This window comes from Engystomops pustulosus, chromosome 3, assembly GCF_040894005.1.
Source record: "Engystomops pustulosus chromosome 3, aEngPut4.maternal, whole genome shotgun sequence".
NCBI classification, from domain to species: Eukaryota; Metazoa; Chordata; class Amphibia; order Anura; family Leptodactylidae; genus Engystomops; species Engystomops pustulosus.
In genome coordinates, this window is record NC_092413.1 from 199,929,292 (window position 1) to 199,949,362 (window position 20,071).

General features: G+C 41.8%; 1 protein-coding gene across 1 annotated transcript; it reads left to right on the forward strand.

The window, feature by feature from the left end:
• Positions 1–260: 260 nt before the first annotated feature.
• On the forward strand, positions 261–2,561 carry KCNF1 (potassium voltage-gated channel modifier subfamily F member 1). Its single transcript, XM_072143587.1, has one exon. It carries the CDS (start codon positions 763–765, stop codon positions 2,209–2,211), a length of 1,449 nt encoding a protein of 482 aa, XP_071999688.1. The 5' UTR covers positions 261–762; the 3' UTR covers positions 2,212–2,561.
• Positions 2,562–20,071: the final 17,510 nt, after the last annotated feature.

The following is a 20,071-nucleotide window of genomic DNA, read 5'->3' on the forward strand; positions in this document are numbered from 1 at the left end:
TTTTTTTTTGCTAGGATTAACTTTCCCAATTTTGGATGCATCTATGTGACCACCTTTACCTTATGATCATTATTCTGTATATAATCTCCTCTCACTTTCTTAGACCCCCATGTCCCCCCTTCCCCTTTCCCCAGTCTCATGTACCTTTGCAGATTATGTTCCCTTTGCATTACACAGAATATCCCCCATTAATTGGCATGCATAGTGACAAGTGTGTGCAGCTGCTGCACCCTCTCCCCTGCTCACCAGGAGGGGGAAGCCTCTTTAAAGGGCTGTGACGTCACGCTGGGATTCCTGTCCTCTTCTCCTGCAAGCCTTGGAAAAGCCAGCGCAACTTTCCCCTCTGCACAGTGTCAGCTTCTATCAGGAGGAGCTTCCACATCAGATCCAGACTGCTCCCAAACCTGCTGCTGATGGCTGTGCATTGAGTGTATGAGGGTCTTCCTTCTACAGAGACCACCTAGTTGCTCATCTGTTCTTCTCCTCTTGCACAGAGACCGTCAGAGCAGTTCTAGCTGCACATCTATGGAGTCACTAGAGATCTGAGCAGCCTCAGGAGAAGAATGGGCACCTGCTGCATGAGGAAACCTACATGCCTGCTGTAGCTCCTATGCTTTCCTCCAAGAACTTACATGCACTATGGAAACCGGAGCATCTTCTGCAATGTGATCATCACTGATGTATTCTCCCTGGTTTATAGGATCTGGAAAAATAATCTAACAATCTGCAAACTTTTTGGACCCTAAAGTGACCGCAGCCAAAATGAATGGTGGCTCCAGCTTTGAAGAACTGAATGGAAGTGGATCGGACTGCAGTGAGGAGGTAGAGATTATAGTTAATGTTGGGGGTATTAGACAGATCCTATATGGTGATATCTTAAACAGGTACCCAGAAACCAGATTGGCAGAGCTGATGAACTGTATAACTGGGGGGTATGATGCCATCTTCTCTCTGTGTGATGACTATGACCCAGGGCAGAAGGAGTTTTACTTTGATAGGGACCCTGATGCTTTCAAGTGTATCATGGAGGTCTATTACTATGGGGAGGTACATATGAAGAAGGGAATATGTCCTATATGTTTCCAGAATGAAATGGAGTTCTGGAAAGTAGACTTGTCTTTTCTGGATGACTGCTGCAAAAGCCACCTCAATGAGAAGAAGGAGGAACTTGAGGAGATAGCCAGGAGGGTACAGACCATCCTTGATGACCTAGGGTTTGATACCTCAGAAAGTAGATGGAAAAGGTTTCAGAAGTATGTCTGGAAATTCATGGAAAAGCCAGAATCCTCTTTCCCAGCCAGGGTGACTGCAGTTCTATCATTTCTCTTTATCCTCATCTCCTCCATTGTTATGTGTTTGGGGACCATCCCAGATCTTCAGGTGGAGGATGCTGAGGGGAACCATGTAGAACACCCTACCCTAGACAACATAGAGACTGCATGTATCATCTGGTTCACGATAGAGTATATCCTAAGACTCATGTCCTCCCCAAACAAGTTACACTTTGCCCTCTCCTTTATGAATATCATTGATGTGTTGGCCATTCTGCCTTTCTATGTCAGCTTAACCTTGACACACCTAGGAGCAAGGATGATGGAGCTGACAAATGTCCAGCAAGCAGTCCAGGCATTGAGGATCATGAGGATTGCTAGGATTTTCAAGCTTGCCCGACACTCTTCTGGTCTCCAGACGTTAACCTATGCCCTGAAGAGTAGTTTTAAGGAGTTAGGGCTCCTCTTAATGTATCTCGCTGTAGGCATCTTTGTCTTCTCAGCTCTTGGCTACACAATGGAGCAAAGCCACCCAGAAACTTTGTTCAAGAGCATCCCTCAGTCTTTTTGGTGGGCTATCATTACCATGACTACTGTTGGGTATGGTGACATCTACCCTAAAACCACTCTGGGGAAACTTAATGCAGCTACAAGTTTCCTCTGTGGGGTCATAGCCATTGCTCTCCCCATTCACCCCATTATCAACAACTTTGTGAAGTATTACAACAAACAAAGGGTTTTGGAAACCGCTACCAAACATGAACTGGAATTGATGGAGCTGCATTCATCTGGAGGAGATCTCAGAGGATTCAGGAGTGACACACACAGGTCTGAGGATGTGAAGATGTGGAGTCACCTCAAGGCTTCCCATAGTGACACTTTCATTCCAGCATTGTCTAAGGAGAAGCATCACAGGACAAGACTGCAGAGCTGCAAGTAACACTGGAGGACTATGACACCTAGCAGGACACTGGGGGAAGGAGGACCCTCCTCATCTTCTGTATAGGTCATGTAAGGACCTATCAGCAAAAATAAACAAAAAACTAAAGTCAAGTGAACTGTTTGACATCTCCATTTGTGGCAGTCCTGTGGTATGTACAATATATACAGATGAATTTAATAAAGAGACTGATAATATTCCAACCCTGTGCAGGAGATTTCATACAGGAACCCATATGTGTCATGTAATTAGTAATAATTATTTATTTATATAGCGCACACAGATTCTGCAGCGCTGCACAGGGCTTACCAGATCATTCCATGTACAGGTGAAGCTAAGGAAATATCTGTTCTTCTAGAAGTTGTACCATTATAGGTAAATCTATTCAGAAGTTTTCAGCAGTCCCATGTAAAAACATTTGTGTGATGTCACAGTTATGGAACACAGTCAGCTCTGCTACATCTATCTAATGTTCTTCCCAATCTTCTATCTATTGTTTTTATTGTCATATCTATCAATCTAATTCCAAAGTAAGGCAGCAATCCAGATCCAAAATGAAAAAATATCTATCTATCTATCTATCTATCTATCTATCTATCTATCTATTTAATCCATGAAAAAGACAGCACTCCAATTTGTAGTATATAGGGCAGGGTGTCTTGCATTGTGCTTTATGCTAAAAAATATACTACAAATTGGAGCGCTGCCTTTTCCTTGGATTACATATTCTTGACCCCAGCCAAAGGTCTACGGATTTGCACCTGCCTACAGTTGTGTTGCTCTGGATTTTTTTTTATAATTTGTATCTTTATCTACAATTGTCCTATCTATCTATCTCATATCTATCTATCTCATATCTATCTATCTTCTATCTATCTCATATCTATCTATCTATCTATCTATCTATCTTCTATCTATCTATCTATCTCATATCTATGTATGTATCTATCTATCCCATATCTATCATCTATCAGACTTTCTTTCTTATATCTATCTATCTCATTTCTATTTATCTATCTATCTATCTATCTATCTCCTATCTATCTATCTATCTATCTATCTATCTATCTATCTTCTATCTATCTATCTATCTATCGCATATCTATCATCTGTCTATCTTTCTTTCTTATAACTATCTATCTCATTTCTATTTATCTATCTATCTAATATCTATCTCATATCTATATATCTCATATCTATCTATCTATCTATCTATCTATCCCATATCCATCTATCTAGAAAAATAAAAATAAACACAGCCGCACAGGAGGTGCCATCCCTTGGAATAATCCAGAAATCCTCTGTAGTATAGCAGAAAGCAGGCAGCCCTCCAATATATATGATGAAACAATGTGGCTTTATTCACCCATGCAGATACGTTTCGGCTGATCCCTGCATGATGAAGGTTGTATAGATCAGCTGAAATGTATCTGTATGGGTGAATAAAGCCACATTGTTTCACCATGTCTATTGGAGTGCTGCCTGCTTTCTGCTATCTATGTATCTGAACAAACACTTTAAATTAGACTCTGCTAAATGGAATAATGACCTTGAAAAATAAAGATATATTCAAAATCCATTATAGAAAAAAAAGAAAATCAATATTTTTTAATTTTCTGTTTTCAGGGAGACAATTTAGTTGTGATAATACAGGTATGAGATATTTAGGAAAATGTTCACACCCAGAAATGGTTAGAATTATGAAAAACTAAAAATATTGTATACACTCGAGTATAAGCCGGCCCGTTCCTACTTTTAACACAAAAAACTGAGAAAACCTATTGACTCTAGTATAAGCCTAGGGTGGGAAATGCATTGGTCACAGCTTCCAGCCAGTATAGAGCTGACTAGCCCTTATCCCCCAGTATAAATCCTCCAAGCCCTTATCCCCCTGTGTATATAGCCTGCAAGCCCCTGCCCATCCAGTATATAGCTTGCCAGCTCCTGCTCATCCAGTATATAGCCTGCCAGCCCCTGCCCATCCTGTAGATAACCTGCTAGCCCCTGCCCATCCAGTATATAGCTTGCCAGCCCCTGCCCATCCAGTATATAGCCTGCCAGCCCCTGCCCCCCCCCAGTATATAGCCTGCCAGCCCCTGCAGTATATAGCTAGCCAACCCCCTCAGTATATGCCCTGCCAGCCCCTGCCCCCTAGTATATAGCCAGCCAGCCTCCTCACTATATAGCCTGCCAGCCACTATAGTATATAGCCAGCCAGCCCCTGCAGTATAAAGAAAGCCAGTCCCTGCCTACCCAGTATATAGCCTGCTAGACCATGCCCCCAGTATATAGCCTGGTAGCCTCTGCCCCCCCAGTATATAGCCTGCCATCCCATGCCCCCAGTATATAGCCTGCCGGCCCCTGCGCCGAGTATGCCAAGTCTTTAGTTAAAAAGAAACCCACTGTACTCACCTTTCCGACGCCCACCTTTTCCTCTTCTTGCTTCGGATGCTCCGGTACCTCTTCCAGTCCTTCGGGTACTTTTCCGGTCATTCACCTCATCTTTGGCTCATTCGGCTCATCTTCGGGTCTTCACGCTCAGCCTGCACATACAATGACGTCAGCTGTTTGCCAACGTCATTGATTGTGAGCCGCCAGAATTGCGAGGAGGAGTTGAACAACCTGAAGAGGAGCCGAAGAGAAGCCGTAGGACCCGAAGAGGACTCGAAGGACCCGAAGATGCACCAGAGCATCCAAAGCAACAAGAAGACCTGGGGGGGGGCGTGAGAAAGGTGAGTACAGTGTTCATTTTTTATAGACTAGAGCAGTGGTTCTCAACCTGTGGGTCGGGACCCCAGTGGGGGTTGAACGACCGCAACCAGGGGTCTCTTAAAGCCATCGGAGCCGCAATTTTACTGTGTTTTTACTGCGAGTTGCATGGTTTGGGGTCACCACAGCATGAGGAACTGTATTGCGGGGTCACAGCATTAGAAAGGTTGAGAACCACTGGACTAGAGTATAAGCCGAGTTAGGTTTAAAAACTCGGCTTATACTCGAGTATATACGGTAGTTGTTAAAAATACTACCATTATATTCTTTCCATCATCACCATTATCTTCTCTTGTAAATCATCTATTGTTTCTATTGTCATATTTATCTCAGTCATATCTATCTAAATTCCAAAGTGGTTAAAAAATAGCAATGAGTTTCAAAACGGGTGATTTTTTAGTCTGTTCCACCCTTTCTTGTGAAGTATGACAGTGTTCTGCTTTGGACTTTCTGTTTTTGTCTATCTATTTATCCATCTATCTTTCTTCTATCTAAATCTATTCTCAGCTCTCCTATGAAAATCTTGCATAATCCACATGCAGGTTTATTAGCACATGTCAGCACAGTGTTTTAGTTCCACCATTGGTAATAAACAGCGACAAGATTTTCCCCGGATGTGGTATATTTTTCCGGAGAATCTACAACCTTGGGTGAGACGGCTGTGAATATGCAGTAATGGCAGACTAGTTATCATGTCCAGCATGTAAGAGGTCACACAGAAGGTCATGCTCGGCGTGTCAGGAACAATTGTCATCATTTATAATCAGGTTTTTTTTAACATTTCCGATGCAGCAGAACCGACCTGCACCATACAACAGATTGAGGTGATGTATAGACCCTTCACACAGATCTACTATTATCACAAACTCAGCTCTGCTACATTGACAACGATCTCATCCTTTTTTTTTTTGCAATCACACTTATTAGGTTCAGTTCACACTTCAACTGAACTGTCATCAGATGTTTTTGCATCATTTATTGTGAGCCATAACCAGGGGTGGTAAAAGACTGAGAACAGGAGCAACATTTCCCATTATCTTCGTCTCTGGGTCACTTTTACTTACCCAGTCCAGTCGCGATCCAGCGGCGGGTTTTCCAACACTGATTCGGTTCCGGGCGGGATTCACTAAGGTAGTGCGCCCGATGTCCACCAGGTGTCGCTGCTGCGCTGAAGTCCACTGGAGTTCACCAGAGTTCACTATCCTATCTTGGGTGCAGGTAAGTGTGTGTCAAGCGTCACAATTAAAAAAAAAAAAATTCAGTGTTTTTCGGGTTTTCCAACAGCCACGCCCCCCGATTTCCGTTGCATGCATGCCAACGCTGATGCGCCACAATCCGATCAGGGAAAAACGGTGCAAATCAGTAAGATTCGGGAAACCCGGCCAAAAATAGCGGTTTTAGTAAATGACCCCCTCTGTCTCCACACTTGGTTTTGGCTCATAATAACTGATGCAAAAAACAAATGATAAAATAACTGAGATGTGAACTAATCCGTATTATACTTTTTAATTTTCCGGGTTTAGGATCTGCTGCATGTAACTTCTCTGCTGTGGATTACGTTTTGGAAATCCACAAAAAATTGGGGCTTGAATGCACCAGAAGACTATACAGACCTGATAAAGGGTGCAGCACACGGCCCGGGTGGAGTAGGGAGAGGTAGTGAGTGCTCCTCACCCCTCTCCTCACCACTGAAAGCTGTATGACTGCCTGATTCGGTCACCACACCATACTCGGGTGCCATAGACTGCTGCGAGATCACAGCATCATTTACGACAGTGTGAATGGGGCCTTATTCTGGTTTCTAGCACTTGCAGAATGGCTTCAAACTTAGAGTTTAGGAAAATTCAGCTTCCATTACCCCATGTTTGTAGATAGCTTTAAAGGGGATGTCACTTATACCACATGTTAACAAGGTAAGTATAAGACTTACTAGTAGGGTCACCCATGTTATGCTTACCCTGTTAAATTTGCTGACAGGAGCTGCAGGTTACATGAACCCTGAGAGACAGGACTCGGGACTTCCTGTGATGTCAGGTGTCCTGCTGGCTCCCAGCTGATGGAGGAGGATAACCACTCCCTTAAAGGGTTAGAGGGGTGTGTGGATCTTTGGCATGCCCCTCCCACCTCTGATGTGGGAGTGGTTATAACTGAGGCAGTGTGCATATATGCATATATGACTGCACTGCTCCTCCATCCATCGGAAGCCAGCAGGACATGGACATCACAGGAAGTCCCGAGTCCTGCTACCCAGGGGTCACTTGACTCCCAACAAACATTAACAGGATACTTATGACATGAGTAAGTCTTTTAGGGACTTATACTTACCCCGATTTCATGGATCAGGAAATGATCTTGATTCGCTGATAAATGTGAATGGGGAACATACATGGGCTGACTGTTGGACGTGTCAATAAAATATTACTCTTATAGCCATGAAATATAACTTATTCACAGAGTGTCCTGTTTGATAGGTATTGCTTTATTTATATGCAATTGAGCATTTGGGTGTCATATGGGCGGAGCTGCATGAACTGCTGCCTTCTCTCTTATCCTGTATCATAGGAGAAACGGGGCACTGCCAATCATGGTAAGTCAGGGACGCTAGGTGAACTATGGAAGACAAATGTTGTGGCCACACCCATAATGCACCAATATGTTAATTTGCATATAAATAAAAATTATGTCTCTGTATTTAGGACACAAGATTTTCTCTAGAAACTTCACTTCACCTGCAAGGACATATAGTTTATATGTGATCCAGGAGACTCTATACATACATAATGTATTTAGGACAAGCCACTACATTCTTCCTAACAAGCTGCAGTTACATAGGATGATTTATGATTTACTGATTTATAATAACTGTTATTAAAATTGAAATTGATTCTGGGGTTCCACCTACTGCTACATGGAAATATCACCTGTATATTCTAAGGCCACGTTTATAGAATGTGTTTTCATTGCGTTTTGAAAGGCCCAGCAAATGCATCAGATAAAATGCATCCCAAACACAACAGTATTAAAAACATGGATGTATTTTGAGATGTGTTTTTCAATGTATTTTAAAACGCAATGCAAACACATTGGGGGTCATTTACTAAGGGCTGAATTTTTTCCCTGAATTTCCCCGGGATTTTGGCGCACGCGATCGGATTGTGGCACATCGGCGCCGCCATGCCCGTGACGCTTACCTGCACCCTGCGTAGGACGGTGAACTTCAGTGCATTCCAATGAACTTCAGCGCAGCAGCGACACCTGGTGGATGTCGGAGGAACTACCTTAGTGAATCCCGGCAGAATCCGAATCCGAGAACGCGCCGCTGGATCGCGAATGGACCGGGTAAGTAAATCTGCCCCATAGTGTGAACACAGCTTAAGACCATGTGCACAAGATTTTAAAATGCATTTTAGGCGCATCTGAAGAATCTCCTCCCGGAACATCTGCATTCAGGGAGGAGATTCCCCAGATGTGTCTAAAATGAACATGGATGTAAGGTCCAGCATTAGGTAGGACCTATTGAAAGCAAAAAGATCCCTCTGCTAGCACCTATTGTGACCCCTCACCTCTCTCTTATCTCGTGGCCCCTCATCTCCCCCTCATATTGTGGCCTCTCATCTCCCCCTCATATTGTGGCCTCTTGTCCCCCCTCATATTGTGACCTCTCACCTCGTCCTTCATAGTGTGTCCCCTCATCCCCCCTCATATAGTGTTGTCCCTCCCATCTCCTCATATTGTGTCCCCTCTCATCTCTCCCTTATATTGTAGACCCCCTCATTCGTCGCATATTTTGGACCACTCTCATACCACTATAATGTGGACCCCCTTTTACACTCCCCATGATGTGGACCCCCTCTCATATCCTCCTATATTGTGGGCCTCTCTTGAACCCCCCCCCCTCCCTTATTGTGGGCCCCATCTCATACTCTCCCATATTGTGGACCACCTCTTATTTTTCACCATATTGTATGCCCCTTCTTACCCCCCCCCCATATTGTGACTCCCCCACTTGTCCTATTTTCCTTGTTTCAAATGAATTTAAAAAAAATAAGCATCACATACTGACCTGTCCCCATTCCCCAGCAGCTCTCCTCTTCTCATCTTCCACTGTGCTGTGATGCCAGCAGATGCCAGCCCCAAGTTACCTCCCAAATAGTAACTCATGGGATGTAGAACAAATTTGCCAATTACTTTCATTGCTTATGTCCAGCAGTTTCATTGCTATTCTTCCCTGTTTCTCTTCATGTGTTCTTTGGCTATGCTGCTTATCTCTGTGAGACTGCACCTTATTTACACAAGAAACAGACCAATGACCCATGACCTCCCTGCTTACTCTGGAGGGGGGGAGGTCACCTGATACCGCTCTGTGCAGATAGCAGCAGAGCTGCAAAAAATAGTGAAGTAGGAGGTCTCCCTGATCCTCCATCCAAGTCTGTGATTCTGCAGAGCTTTCTCTCTCTCTCTGCAGCATAAAGGACATCTACCACCAGGATGAACGATTGTAAACCAAGCACACTGAAATACTGCTGTGTGCTCCCTCTGGTAAGATCTGATCTTCTTTAACCTTATCATGCTTTAAAAGTCTTTAACAATTTTGCAAATGAGCCTGAGCCCAATGGAGTCTGTTGTCCCCTCTGGCTCATTTGCATAATTTTAAAAGCTTTTTTTTTTAAACTAGGGCATAAGAAGCTAAAAGAAGAGCAGATCCTGCCAGAGGGGGCACACACCTGCATGTAAGTGTGCTTGGTTTACAATCATTGATCCTGGTGGTAGATTTCCTTTAAGCTGTATCATAGACACCTCTGCAGCAACCCTACCCCATCTACTCTGTAGACACTACTTATACAGCAAGGAAGCTGTTAACCCTTAGCATTCACACAGTACAGACTGTGCACTTCGTGTAATTGTTTCACTGCTGGTTTCTACTACTTTTTCCATTCTCTGTCATGTAATGAAAGCTGCAATTCTAGGCATCGTATAGATGACACTATGCAGAGCTCAGTGGATTTGATCAGTTACCTCTGAGTTACTTCTTCTCATGGGAGTTACTTCATGAGAGAACACAAAGTATCATGGTAAGCATAGAAAACTTCTTGACTTGACTTCTGAACTTGAGAGCGATGACGTCAATCATTGCCAACTTCACTGCTGAAGAGGAGGATTTCTGACAAGTAGCTTCAAAGCAGAAAATGCCAAAATGCCACACTGCATTATTCACATATGGCAATTTTGTAAGAAGCCAATTTGCATGAAAATGAAAACTTAATTCACTAAAATCACCGATCACTGGAAAACAGGAAAAGTATGTTTGGAAAACTTATTCTGCTTTTTATTTGTGGGGTCATGTGGGATCTGGTAGACCCCCATATATAATGTCAGATATCTTGAAAGCTATAAATGGTGTATTAATGAAATACTGAATTTGAAACAAAGCGATCGACTTGACTAAACTACTATTTGTAATGTTGGATGTGAAACTTGAAGCACAACATAAAATTAAGCAGTATCTCTGGGCTTGATCAAAGGTTCCCGAATGTTAAAGAGAAGACAAAAGGTATGTTATTATCCACGCGGAGGAAAACATGTATTGTCTCTTTCATCCGCCTCATCCCCCTCGCATACACAGCGCTGCTACTTTCTACAGCAATTAACAAGGTACAAAGGGAGGTGCATTTCTATTTTATCAGCTAATGAATATATGGAGACGACCATTTTACTAATGCAGCCCGAGCGCTACATCAAGTGCCGCTTATTGTTATGTAAAGTGATGCTATTGGATTATTAAGGGGAGGGAAATAATGCGATCCGGAGGAACACTTTGTATCATGCGAGCAAAAACGGAAATTGAAAGGATGATAAAAAAAACAAAATTTTTTATATATTGTAATGAAATAATGCAATGAGTAATTGTGGTTTACGAGTTATGCAACCAATGCTTTATTCTACAAGCCAATGTCTTGGTGGCCTATAACAATCAATCATGGTGCAGCTTTAATTTTTAATGAGCACTATAGGAAATGGAAGCTAAGCTGTGATTGGTTTATATAAGCATCAAAGGCCGTTTTTCTTTCAGGCAGGTACAGATTACGGGAGGGTATGGGGTGTCGGGGGTCGGTAAATCAACATGAAGACTTGTAACACAAAATACACTGTATGTAACAACATTTTGGAAAAATATCATAAATAAATCTCCTTCATTTAGAGATGAGCAAATTATCCGAAATTCAATTGGTTTTGTCGAAATTTTCAAAAGTTTTATTTAGGTTTCTAGGAGATATGACCACACAATATGACTACAATCTAGGAAGATTTGGCTTCCATGATATTGGTGGAAATTAATGGCAGCTGTAGGATATATAGTGCCTTGTGTATTGCTGGCATTTGGTGGGCCACCCCAACCTAAAATGGTTCATGGTGTACAATAACCCATTTACAGAGAACCAGAATGCAACAGAAGAGGATCTTGTTACATATTTGCCGATGTCTACCTCATTTTGGGCTTGGAGTCTGAGGATACACTTATTTTCTATGTGTCTCATTTTCTTACGTCTCTTGATATATCCAGCACGACACAGGGGAATGGCCACTATTACACCCAGGCACATGAGTGCTGCCATATAATAAATCTCCCCCAGGATCTTTATAGACAGCTTTATAGACTTTGACCCAGATGATTAGATCATAGTTCTGGCTGTCTATAAAGATCCTGTGTCCAGGTTCCTTTCTGTAGGTTAAAACATTTCCTTCCTGCTCTACTGTTCTGTGTGCATTCTACTCTGTTATCTGTACTTCTGGTTATTTGACTTGGCCCTCGTTTTGTGACTATCCCTTTGCACCTGCGATTTTGTGCCTTGTTTGCCATCTCTGTTGTGATCCGGACGGCTTATTAGTCTTTTGTGTTTTTTTTTCTGTTCTGTTTTGTGTAGGGAGGGAACGACACCTACTTTACATTCTGCTGGAAGGCATCTTTGCCAAATGTACCAGGACAATCCCTAATTTTCAGAAACAATCCAAAGCAAATTTGTATATATATCCCTGTGTGAAAGTCATGTGTGCCTTGTGAAACTCCAGCCCAAAGTGGGCAACCATTTAGTTTATGGCCAAGACATGCCACCTGGTTTAGAGGAAGAACTGAACACCTAGTTTAAGGGCTGGAACTGGTTCCCCATAGCAGTTTTTTTTTTAAAAAAAAACCTGAAAAATGACAGGCCCCCTTTTTAGCATTAATTACTGAAATGTTTAAAGGAGAAAAATGTAATTAAAATATATGAGCATAAAATGCACTAAACACAGCAACATAGAAAACAAAATTAAATACAGGCAGTCCCCGGGTTAAGTACAAGATAGGTTCTGTAGGATTGTTCTTAACTTTTAATATTCTATAATTGTATCCTTAGCCAAACTTTTTTTGTTCTCTGCGACAATTGGATTTTAAAAATCTTGGATTGTCTTAAGAACCCGGATTAACAATAAAGCTTAACCTTTGATAACTGGTACAGCTGTTTATTGTAGCCTAGGGCTAAAGTACAGTAAATTACAGAGTAAACATCCAGAGGTCCATTTGTAACTAGGGGTCATCTGTAAGTTGGGTGTTCTTAAGTAGGGGACCACCTGTATTGTGAACTAATTTAGATCAATTGATCAGCCTGAATCAATGCCAATATCACAGAAGATCTATAATGCAAGCTAAAACCACGAAAGTTTCTTAGAGTTTCTGTTACTTTCCTGAACTTGGACTACCTCCATCCGTCTCCCACACACTGCATTGACACCCCTATAATTACCATATAATAAGCTGGAATGCAAAGCCATCATTTAGCACCACAGTTCACGAGAAATAATAGAGAGGAACAGAAACTCCACAAATTCTCTACTAAATCTTTATGTCTCAGTTTTCCAGAGCTAGATCAAAGGGTTAGGCCATAAATGTCAGTGACATATACAGCACATTGTCGGGCATTAGTATTCCCGTATTCTGCGTTACAATCACAGGGGAGATTAAGCTGAAGCTTATCATTCATGTGGAACCAGGACACACAGATACCAGCAGCCTGGGGCATGTACAGAACACTCTATATGCAGGAACAGTGTTTTCTTTTGAGGTCTGAAGTCTTTGGATCTTGGAGAAAACAGAAAAAGGACGAGATATAAGACGACTGATATTGAAAATGGCCCCTAGGAAAATCCATGAAAAGCTGGAAATTCAAACTGAAAATTTTGCTTATATCACAAGTAAAAAAGGGATGTGAGATACGAAAGTAGAAGAAAAACTCTCCATGTATTACAGTAATTTTCCCTAACACATAAAGCAATCAGTCCCCAATGTAATACAGGCAGTCCCTGGGTTACATACAAGATAAGGTCTGTAGGTTTGTTCTTAAGTTGAATTTGTATGTAAGTCGGAACTGTATATTTTATTATTGTAATCCCAGACAGAACTTTTTTGGTCTGTGTGACAATTGGATTTTAAAAATGTTGGGTTGTCATAAGAATCAATATTAACACTAAAGCTTCATTACAGACCCCTGTGATAACTGTTACAGCTGATTATTGTAGCCTAGGACTAAAGTACAATAAATTACCAATATCCAGAGGTCCGTTTGTAACTAGGGCTTGTATGTAAGTCGAGTGTTCTTAAGTAGGGGACCGCCTGTATACCCATGTCATAAAGACAGTAAAGGGGTCTTCTGGATTATACAAATTTTCCCACATCGATCTAGTGTTGCATATTTAAAAACATGCAGATGTAGATACGTAAGTAGCTTATCGCGGGGCAAAGTGAGAGTAAGAGAGCCAATGTACCTGAAAAATATAGACTGAGTGCAGCTATACTATGGGTGGGTTCACATCATGTTTTTTTGTATATGGTAAGCATATACATCAGCACCCGGTGTATAAATTGACAAATAGTGGCAAGTAAAAATTTCGACAAGTACAAATAAAACCAAAATGAGAGCAAAGAGAATCACACAAACCATATATTTCCTGTAAGCAAAAACTTGCCCCATTTTCAAAATTGCATTACAGAGTTTATAGACATAAGAACCTTGTGCAATTTTGATTCAAAGTGTGAAAATTAAAAAAAAATATACATAAAAATTTGCTTTAATGGCATAAAATGTACCCCAAAGAGAAAATAATTTGCTTCACACCTTCTAAATGTAATTGATATACAGGCAGTCCCCTACTTAAGGACACCCAACTTACAGACGACATTATGGAATGCATAAAAAAAGTCCGTATTCATAGGTCCCATTTTGGCAAACTTTCCAATTTCACTGCATTTGGAATATTTTCCAGCTTCTTTTTTATTATATGGCCTGGAATATTAAATGCCATCATTTCTGTTATGCAGAAAACAAGCACTCACACAACTCTGTACACGGAAAAATGAAAAAAAACGTTAAGGATTTTTGAAAGGGGGGAAAAATGGAAACTCAAAAACAAAAAGGGCTGTGTCATTAATGGGTTAAACAAGTCCAAAACCTGGAAAAACCACCCATCCTACAAACCTGTTTTAAACTGTATTGGCATCCACTGAACACCAATACAGTATAAAGTTTTGGCAAAGAATAGATGAATAGTTTTACTGCTCTGCCATTCAGAGGAGAACTGTACATTAGAGGACTGGCCCACCGGAGTCTCAGAGGATCCTCCGTAAGGCCGAGGCTCTAATGCAGTAGTGGATGCCAGAGCTACAGCAGACAACCTAAGGCTGTGTTCACATCACGTTATATATATATATATATATATATATATATATATATATATATATGTTGAGCACCCCACGTATATGCTTAGTGTATACATTGACAAATAGTGGCAGTCAGAGGCATAGTTGTTGCCTCCATCTGGCCACTATACCTCCCGTATGTCAAAAAATACACGATGGAAAGGCGCAGCAAGCTACATCTATTCATCCTGCAGCCTCCGCCTGAGCGACGTATTTGCTCAGCTGAGGCAGTGGACCAATATGGGGAGCGGATGCAGCATATAGAATCCCTCCTCACAGCCCCCCTGAGCGCATATGTCGCTCGGCAAGACGGAGGACCCAGTGATGTCATTGTCCATATTAGGACAGTAACATCACTGGTGGAACACCCCGTTCACTCCTCCCCCCAGATTTAGGGGAGGGGGGGGGTCCTCGGGCAACGTATTCCACTGTATAGGCATACAATGGAATACGTCTGTGCCATATGTTGAAAGGACACGTCGGAATCTTCCTGACGTGTCCTTACAATGTATGACAAATAACGAGGTGTGATCCCAGCCCTATTTGGAGGCTGCTGGTGGCCCCAAGGAACCCCAGTTTGACACTGGAGGGGTACCAAGACATAACTTTACTAGATGCCAAATCTGCCCCTGACTTGGTCCTCTACAGTTGGATTTGTCCAGGAATTTCTGGAAAACTTTTTTTTTATTACGCTGCATTTTATGAAATAAAATATCTGTTCGTATCTTTACCCATGGAGAGAACAGAGGTTGTATTTCGGCTCACTAAGGGGGTCTAAAGGTTCCTCTCCCACCTATGAGGTTGTATTTCGGCTCACTAAGGGGGTCTAAAGGTTCCTCTCCCACCTATGATGACCCAGTGATAGGGCAAGGGAATATCTTTAAAAAATTGAATTTGAGGCTTTGGAGCTTTCATTAATAAAACTCAGTATTATTTTTCAGAAATACCATTTACAGAGAATTATTACACGAACAAGATCAAAACGAGAACAGTTTTTCTGTTAAAACAAATGTAACGTCTATCCTTATCCTTCCGGATTCCTAAACTTCTCAGTAATGGAGGAAGGACTCGTTCTGCCTGCAGGAGCAATTATTGCCATATAGTGTAACTTTACGCTGTGTAGATAATCTCTCTGAGAATATGAGAAAATGTTCTTACAGCAATTAATTTAAAAAAAAATTGAGCTGATGAATTATGGACGGAGCATTTGAAATTTCCCTTAAACTGGGTTATGGATTTATTTAATATGTTCCTTTTTACACCCCAAAGTATTTCATGGACCATATCAGATAATTATGCTAATCTGCTATATATACCGAAAGTTTCCTCTATTTTACTATGGAGACTTTCGCAAAGTTTTTCCTACCTGTGTCCATCAATATTTCATGTTATGGAGGAGCTTAAGGTCCACAGTGATTGAATATGAATGTATCACATCTGTCGGCCCTTATGTCCCTTATACTCTACGGACATGTATGGTGGGCACATTATACACAGTTGCATACATATTTGAAGAACACAGCTGGTTATAGGAAATTCAGGTAAATCGGGTTCACCCTACCCCCATGAAGGAATACAATTGGATGATAACTTTAGCATAGTTAACCCTTGCCTACTCAAGAAGGATCTGCCGCTGTGGACCCCTGATGACCAGGTTTAGAACCTTCCTGGAGGATTCGCAATTCCCCCTGTCAGCTCCTAACCTGGAGAGGGCAGTGATCGCAACTATCGCTCTGAACATGTATTGGCAGGGGTGTTGCACATGCCACGCACCTGAAATGCACAAAATGTCCTATCTGCAGGCAGCATGTTATAAAGCAGGAGGAGCTGAGCAGATTGTGCATAGTGTCCTATCTACAGGCAGCATGTTATAAAGTAGGAGGAGCTGAGCAGATTGTACAGGGTGTCCTATCTGCTGGAAGCATGTTATAGAGCAGGAGGAGCTGAGCAGATTGTACATAGTGTCCTATCTGCTGGAAGCATGTTATAGAGCAGGAGGAGCTGAACAGATTGTACACATCATCGCATCTGCAGGATCTATTACACGTGTTCTGCATATCACATTACATTTCCTTTTAACAGGTTCCCTTTAAATATGTTGGGGGATATTTATCATACACTGGCGTATGATAGCCCTGGCGCCTAACTGGCACAGCCTGATAGCCTCTTGATGAATCCGGCGGGTGCCTGTGCATTGTTTATTTCTACACCAGGTCCTACCTCCCCCTTGGTGTGGAGGTGGCTGAAAGGGAAAAAAATCGCAAGAGCTAACAATACGCTAGAATTTACATTTTAGGGAATCTATGTCACTTTTGTGGTGTAGAAGTCCTGATAAATTTATGTCCCTTTTATGTCCTAAATCCTTTTAAACAACAATACTATGTGGATGACGAAACAAATTATAAGCCTCATATCCCATAAAATACTATATAATTGTATCATTATATATGAAGGGATATGTTCTGTATAGAATCTTATGTCGATTACCTTGACTTACCCCTTCTTCTAACATGAGTATTTGTCGAGAACATTGCTGAAATTTCCATTTGAATAAACCGGTGTGCATTGGTATGTCGCCCAGATAATTCCATAATAACGCGCTGCTTCATCAGCCGGGAGATCTGGCGGAGCCGGACTGTTAAGAAATAATTACATGACATTTTTTTTCTTCCAGAAATGCGCTCCGCCGCTGTGCGCGGTAACACCTCTGTTATTACTCCACAATGCTCTGCACTCACTTCCTTTCAAGAATTTTGCTTCTTTGCCAAAATTCACAAAAAAAAAAAAAATTCCACAGAATATTCCAAAATGTGCCTTTGTGGATTTTTTTTTACAGCTCCCTATGTAATTAAAATAAAGTGATTGGTTAATTACAGAGTCATTATGCTGAAATAATAATTAGACAAAAAAAATTCTATATTTTGTGGAGCTGTTCTTTCTGAATGCTAACAAGTTTACCCGAAAAGTCATTCTTGGAAAAGTTATTGTTAAAGTATGAGCAGATCTCATGAAACACCGAGAAACTTTCTATGGATTTACATGTTGTGCTGTAATTCTTCACCCTCAAGGGCTGATTTGACATTATGGGGCTCATTTACTAATATTTCAGCTTTGCAACAAATTGCCCCGGGTTTTTGGCGCACATGATCGGATTTTGGCGCATCGGCGCTGGCTTGCACATGACAGAAATTGGGGGCCGGGCCATCGAACAACCCGACGGAATCGGACAAACCGCAGAATTTAAAAAAGGAATTGTGTCGCAAGATCAAGCACTCACATGCACCAGGAAGAAGCAGGTGAACTCCGGCGGACCTCGGCACAGCAGCGACACATGCAGAAACTCGGACGCACGATGTTAGTGAATCGCGCTGGACCCGAATCCTCGTCAGACAAGGCCCGTGGGATCGCGATGAGATTGGGTAAGTAAATCTGCCCCTATGAGAGCCCCAAGCCATCTTAGTGACATTTTGGGCCATCTTAGTGACAAAATCAGCCACTTTTCTGTTATGTGGCTCTTGCCAACTCCAATGTCCTCTTCTTGTTCTAGTTTCTTCACTGCATCACATCATGGGGTAGACAGGTAAATGCAAGTCTTCATTAAGTTCCTCCTTCAGTTCCTGAACCCAATGGTATTTTGCTGGTCTAGTGAACTTGCATCGAACCACTGAGAGGATCCCCACTGGTCGCCGGGGCCCCACACATTCTCTACCCTCACAAAGTATGAAGATACCAAGAAAGGGGTTCATCCACCATCCCCTCTCCTACATGCCACAAACGTTAGCAAGTGGCTCGTTGTTTGTGGCCCTCACACTGCACATGGTCAGGTGCATGAGGCCTAAGTCTAACCCAGACTTCCAGGGAGAGATGCCTTTTCATCTTACAACATGAGACTCAAGAAAGAGGTAGCTCCACTTTCCTCTCGCAGCATAAGGCTGTTTGTACTTTTCACAGACCTCCAGACAATGACCTTGTGGTCCGTTGTTTGCAGCTCATCTATCATCAGCATGTGAGGTCTGGTCACAAACCAAAGACAGAAGAAGAGACAGTGGCTCAGGCAGTTGGCTCATAGAAACTACTCCCGTGTGTGTGAGCCCATCAAAATAAATGGGGCCATGTGCTGGAGCACACAGAGTTATGAGTTACTGATATCCTCAATCTTTCCCTCTCACAACATGAACACAGATACCAAAGGAGAGATCCCTCAACCTGTAGAGCAAAAATGTTCAACACATCTTCATGAAAGGTTTGACATGATCAGAAAATCTCATTAAAGGGAATTGTAATTACCAGTATGTTGTCAAGCAGAGTAAGACCTTCTAAGTCATGGTTCCACCATGGACCAGTGTGCTGGCATCATCTGGAATATTGACCTTGAAGTGAGATGTAAAAATCTTATATATATTTATGGAAACAGAGAGCTCATCACTAAAATCAAACTCTCCGAGCCTCAGAATGTCCCCTTCAGTGTCCTCTTCCCTACATCCATGGACATCAGTAATCGGCTTTCCTGATGTCTGGTGCATGTCAAGTTACTGACAAAAAAGAAGAGCTGGAGGGAGCCTGCTGGCTTCTTCCTAGCTGTATATCATCAACATTTCTTAGTACAGGCGGTCCCCTACTTAAGAACACTCGACTTACATATGACCCCTAGTTACAAACGGGCCTCTGGATTTTGGTAATTTACTCTACTTTGTCCTAGGCTACAATGATCAACTGTAATAGTTATCAAAGTTGTCTGTAATGAAGCTTTATTGTTAATCCTGATTCTTATGACAACCCAACATTTTAAAAATCCAATTGTCACAGAGACCAAAAAAGTTCTAGCCGGGATTACAATGATAAAATATACAGTTCCGACTTACATACAAATTCAACTTAAGAACAAACCTACAGACCCTATCTTGTATGTAACCCGGGGACTGCCTGTATATCATATTTATCTATTCCTGAAGGGCACTGAGACCAGAGTACTGAAGGCATTCATATGAATCAGAACAGATTATTTGCAATTGGCCGATCTGAAGCATGTGATGAGTCACATGTTTGTGACATCACTCAAGGTTTTATTCCTATTAGCTGTCCATGGTTACCATGAAGCATGGCAAATGGAAATCAACCTTGAGGACAAGGTAAAGCCTCTGCTAGCTGCTAAAGACCTACAGATAGCTAATTAGAGTAAATTAGATAATTGCATATTTTTGCTTATTGCAAAGTTAGGAAAACTTTTTTATACTTTTTTTTTACACTTTTTATACTATTATTCGTCTTTGAATCAGTTTCTTGCATTTTTTGATTAACCGATTCAGGTTCAGACGCCATTTTTGTGTTCTTTTTTGAATTGCTGGATTATTCTAACATCAA

What these genes read in the sequence shown, in the direction of transcription:
- KCNF1 (XM_072143587.1), top strand. Translation starts at nt 763, where the DNA reads ATGAATGGTGGCTCCAGCTTTGAAGAACTGAATGGAAGTGGATCGGAC.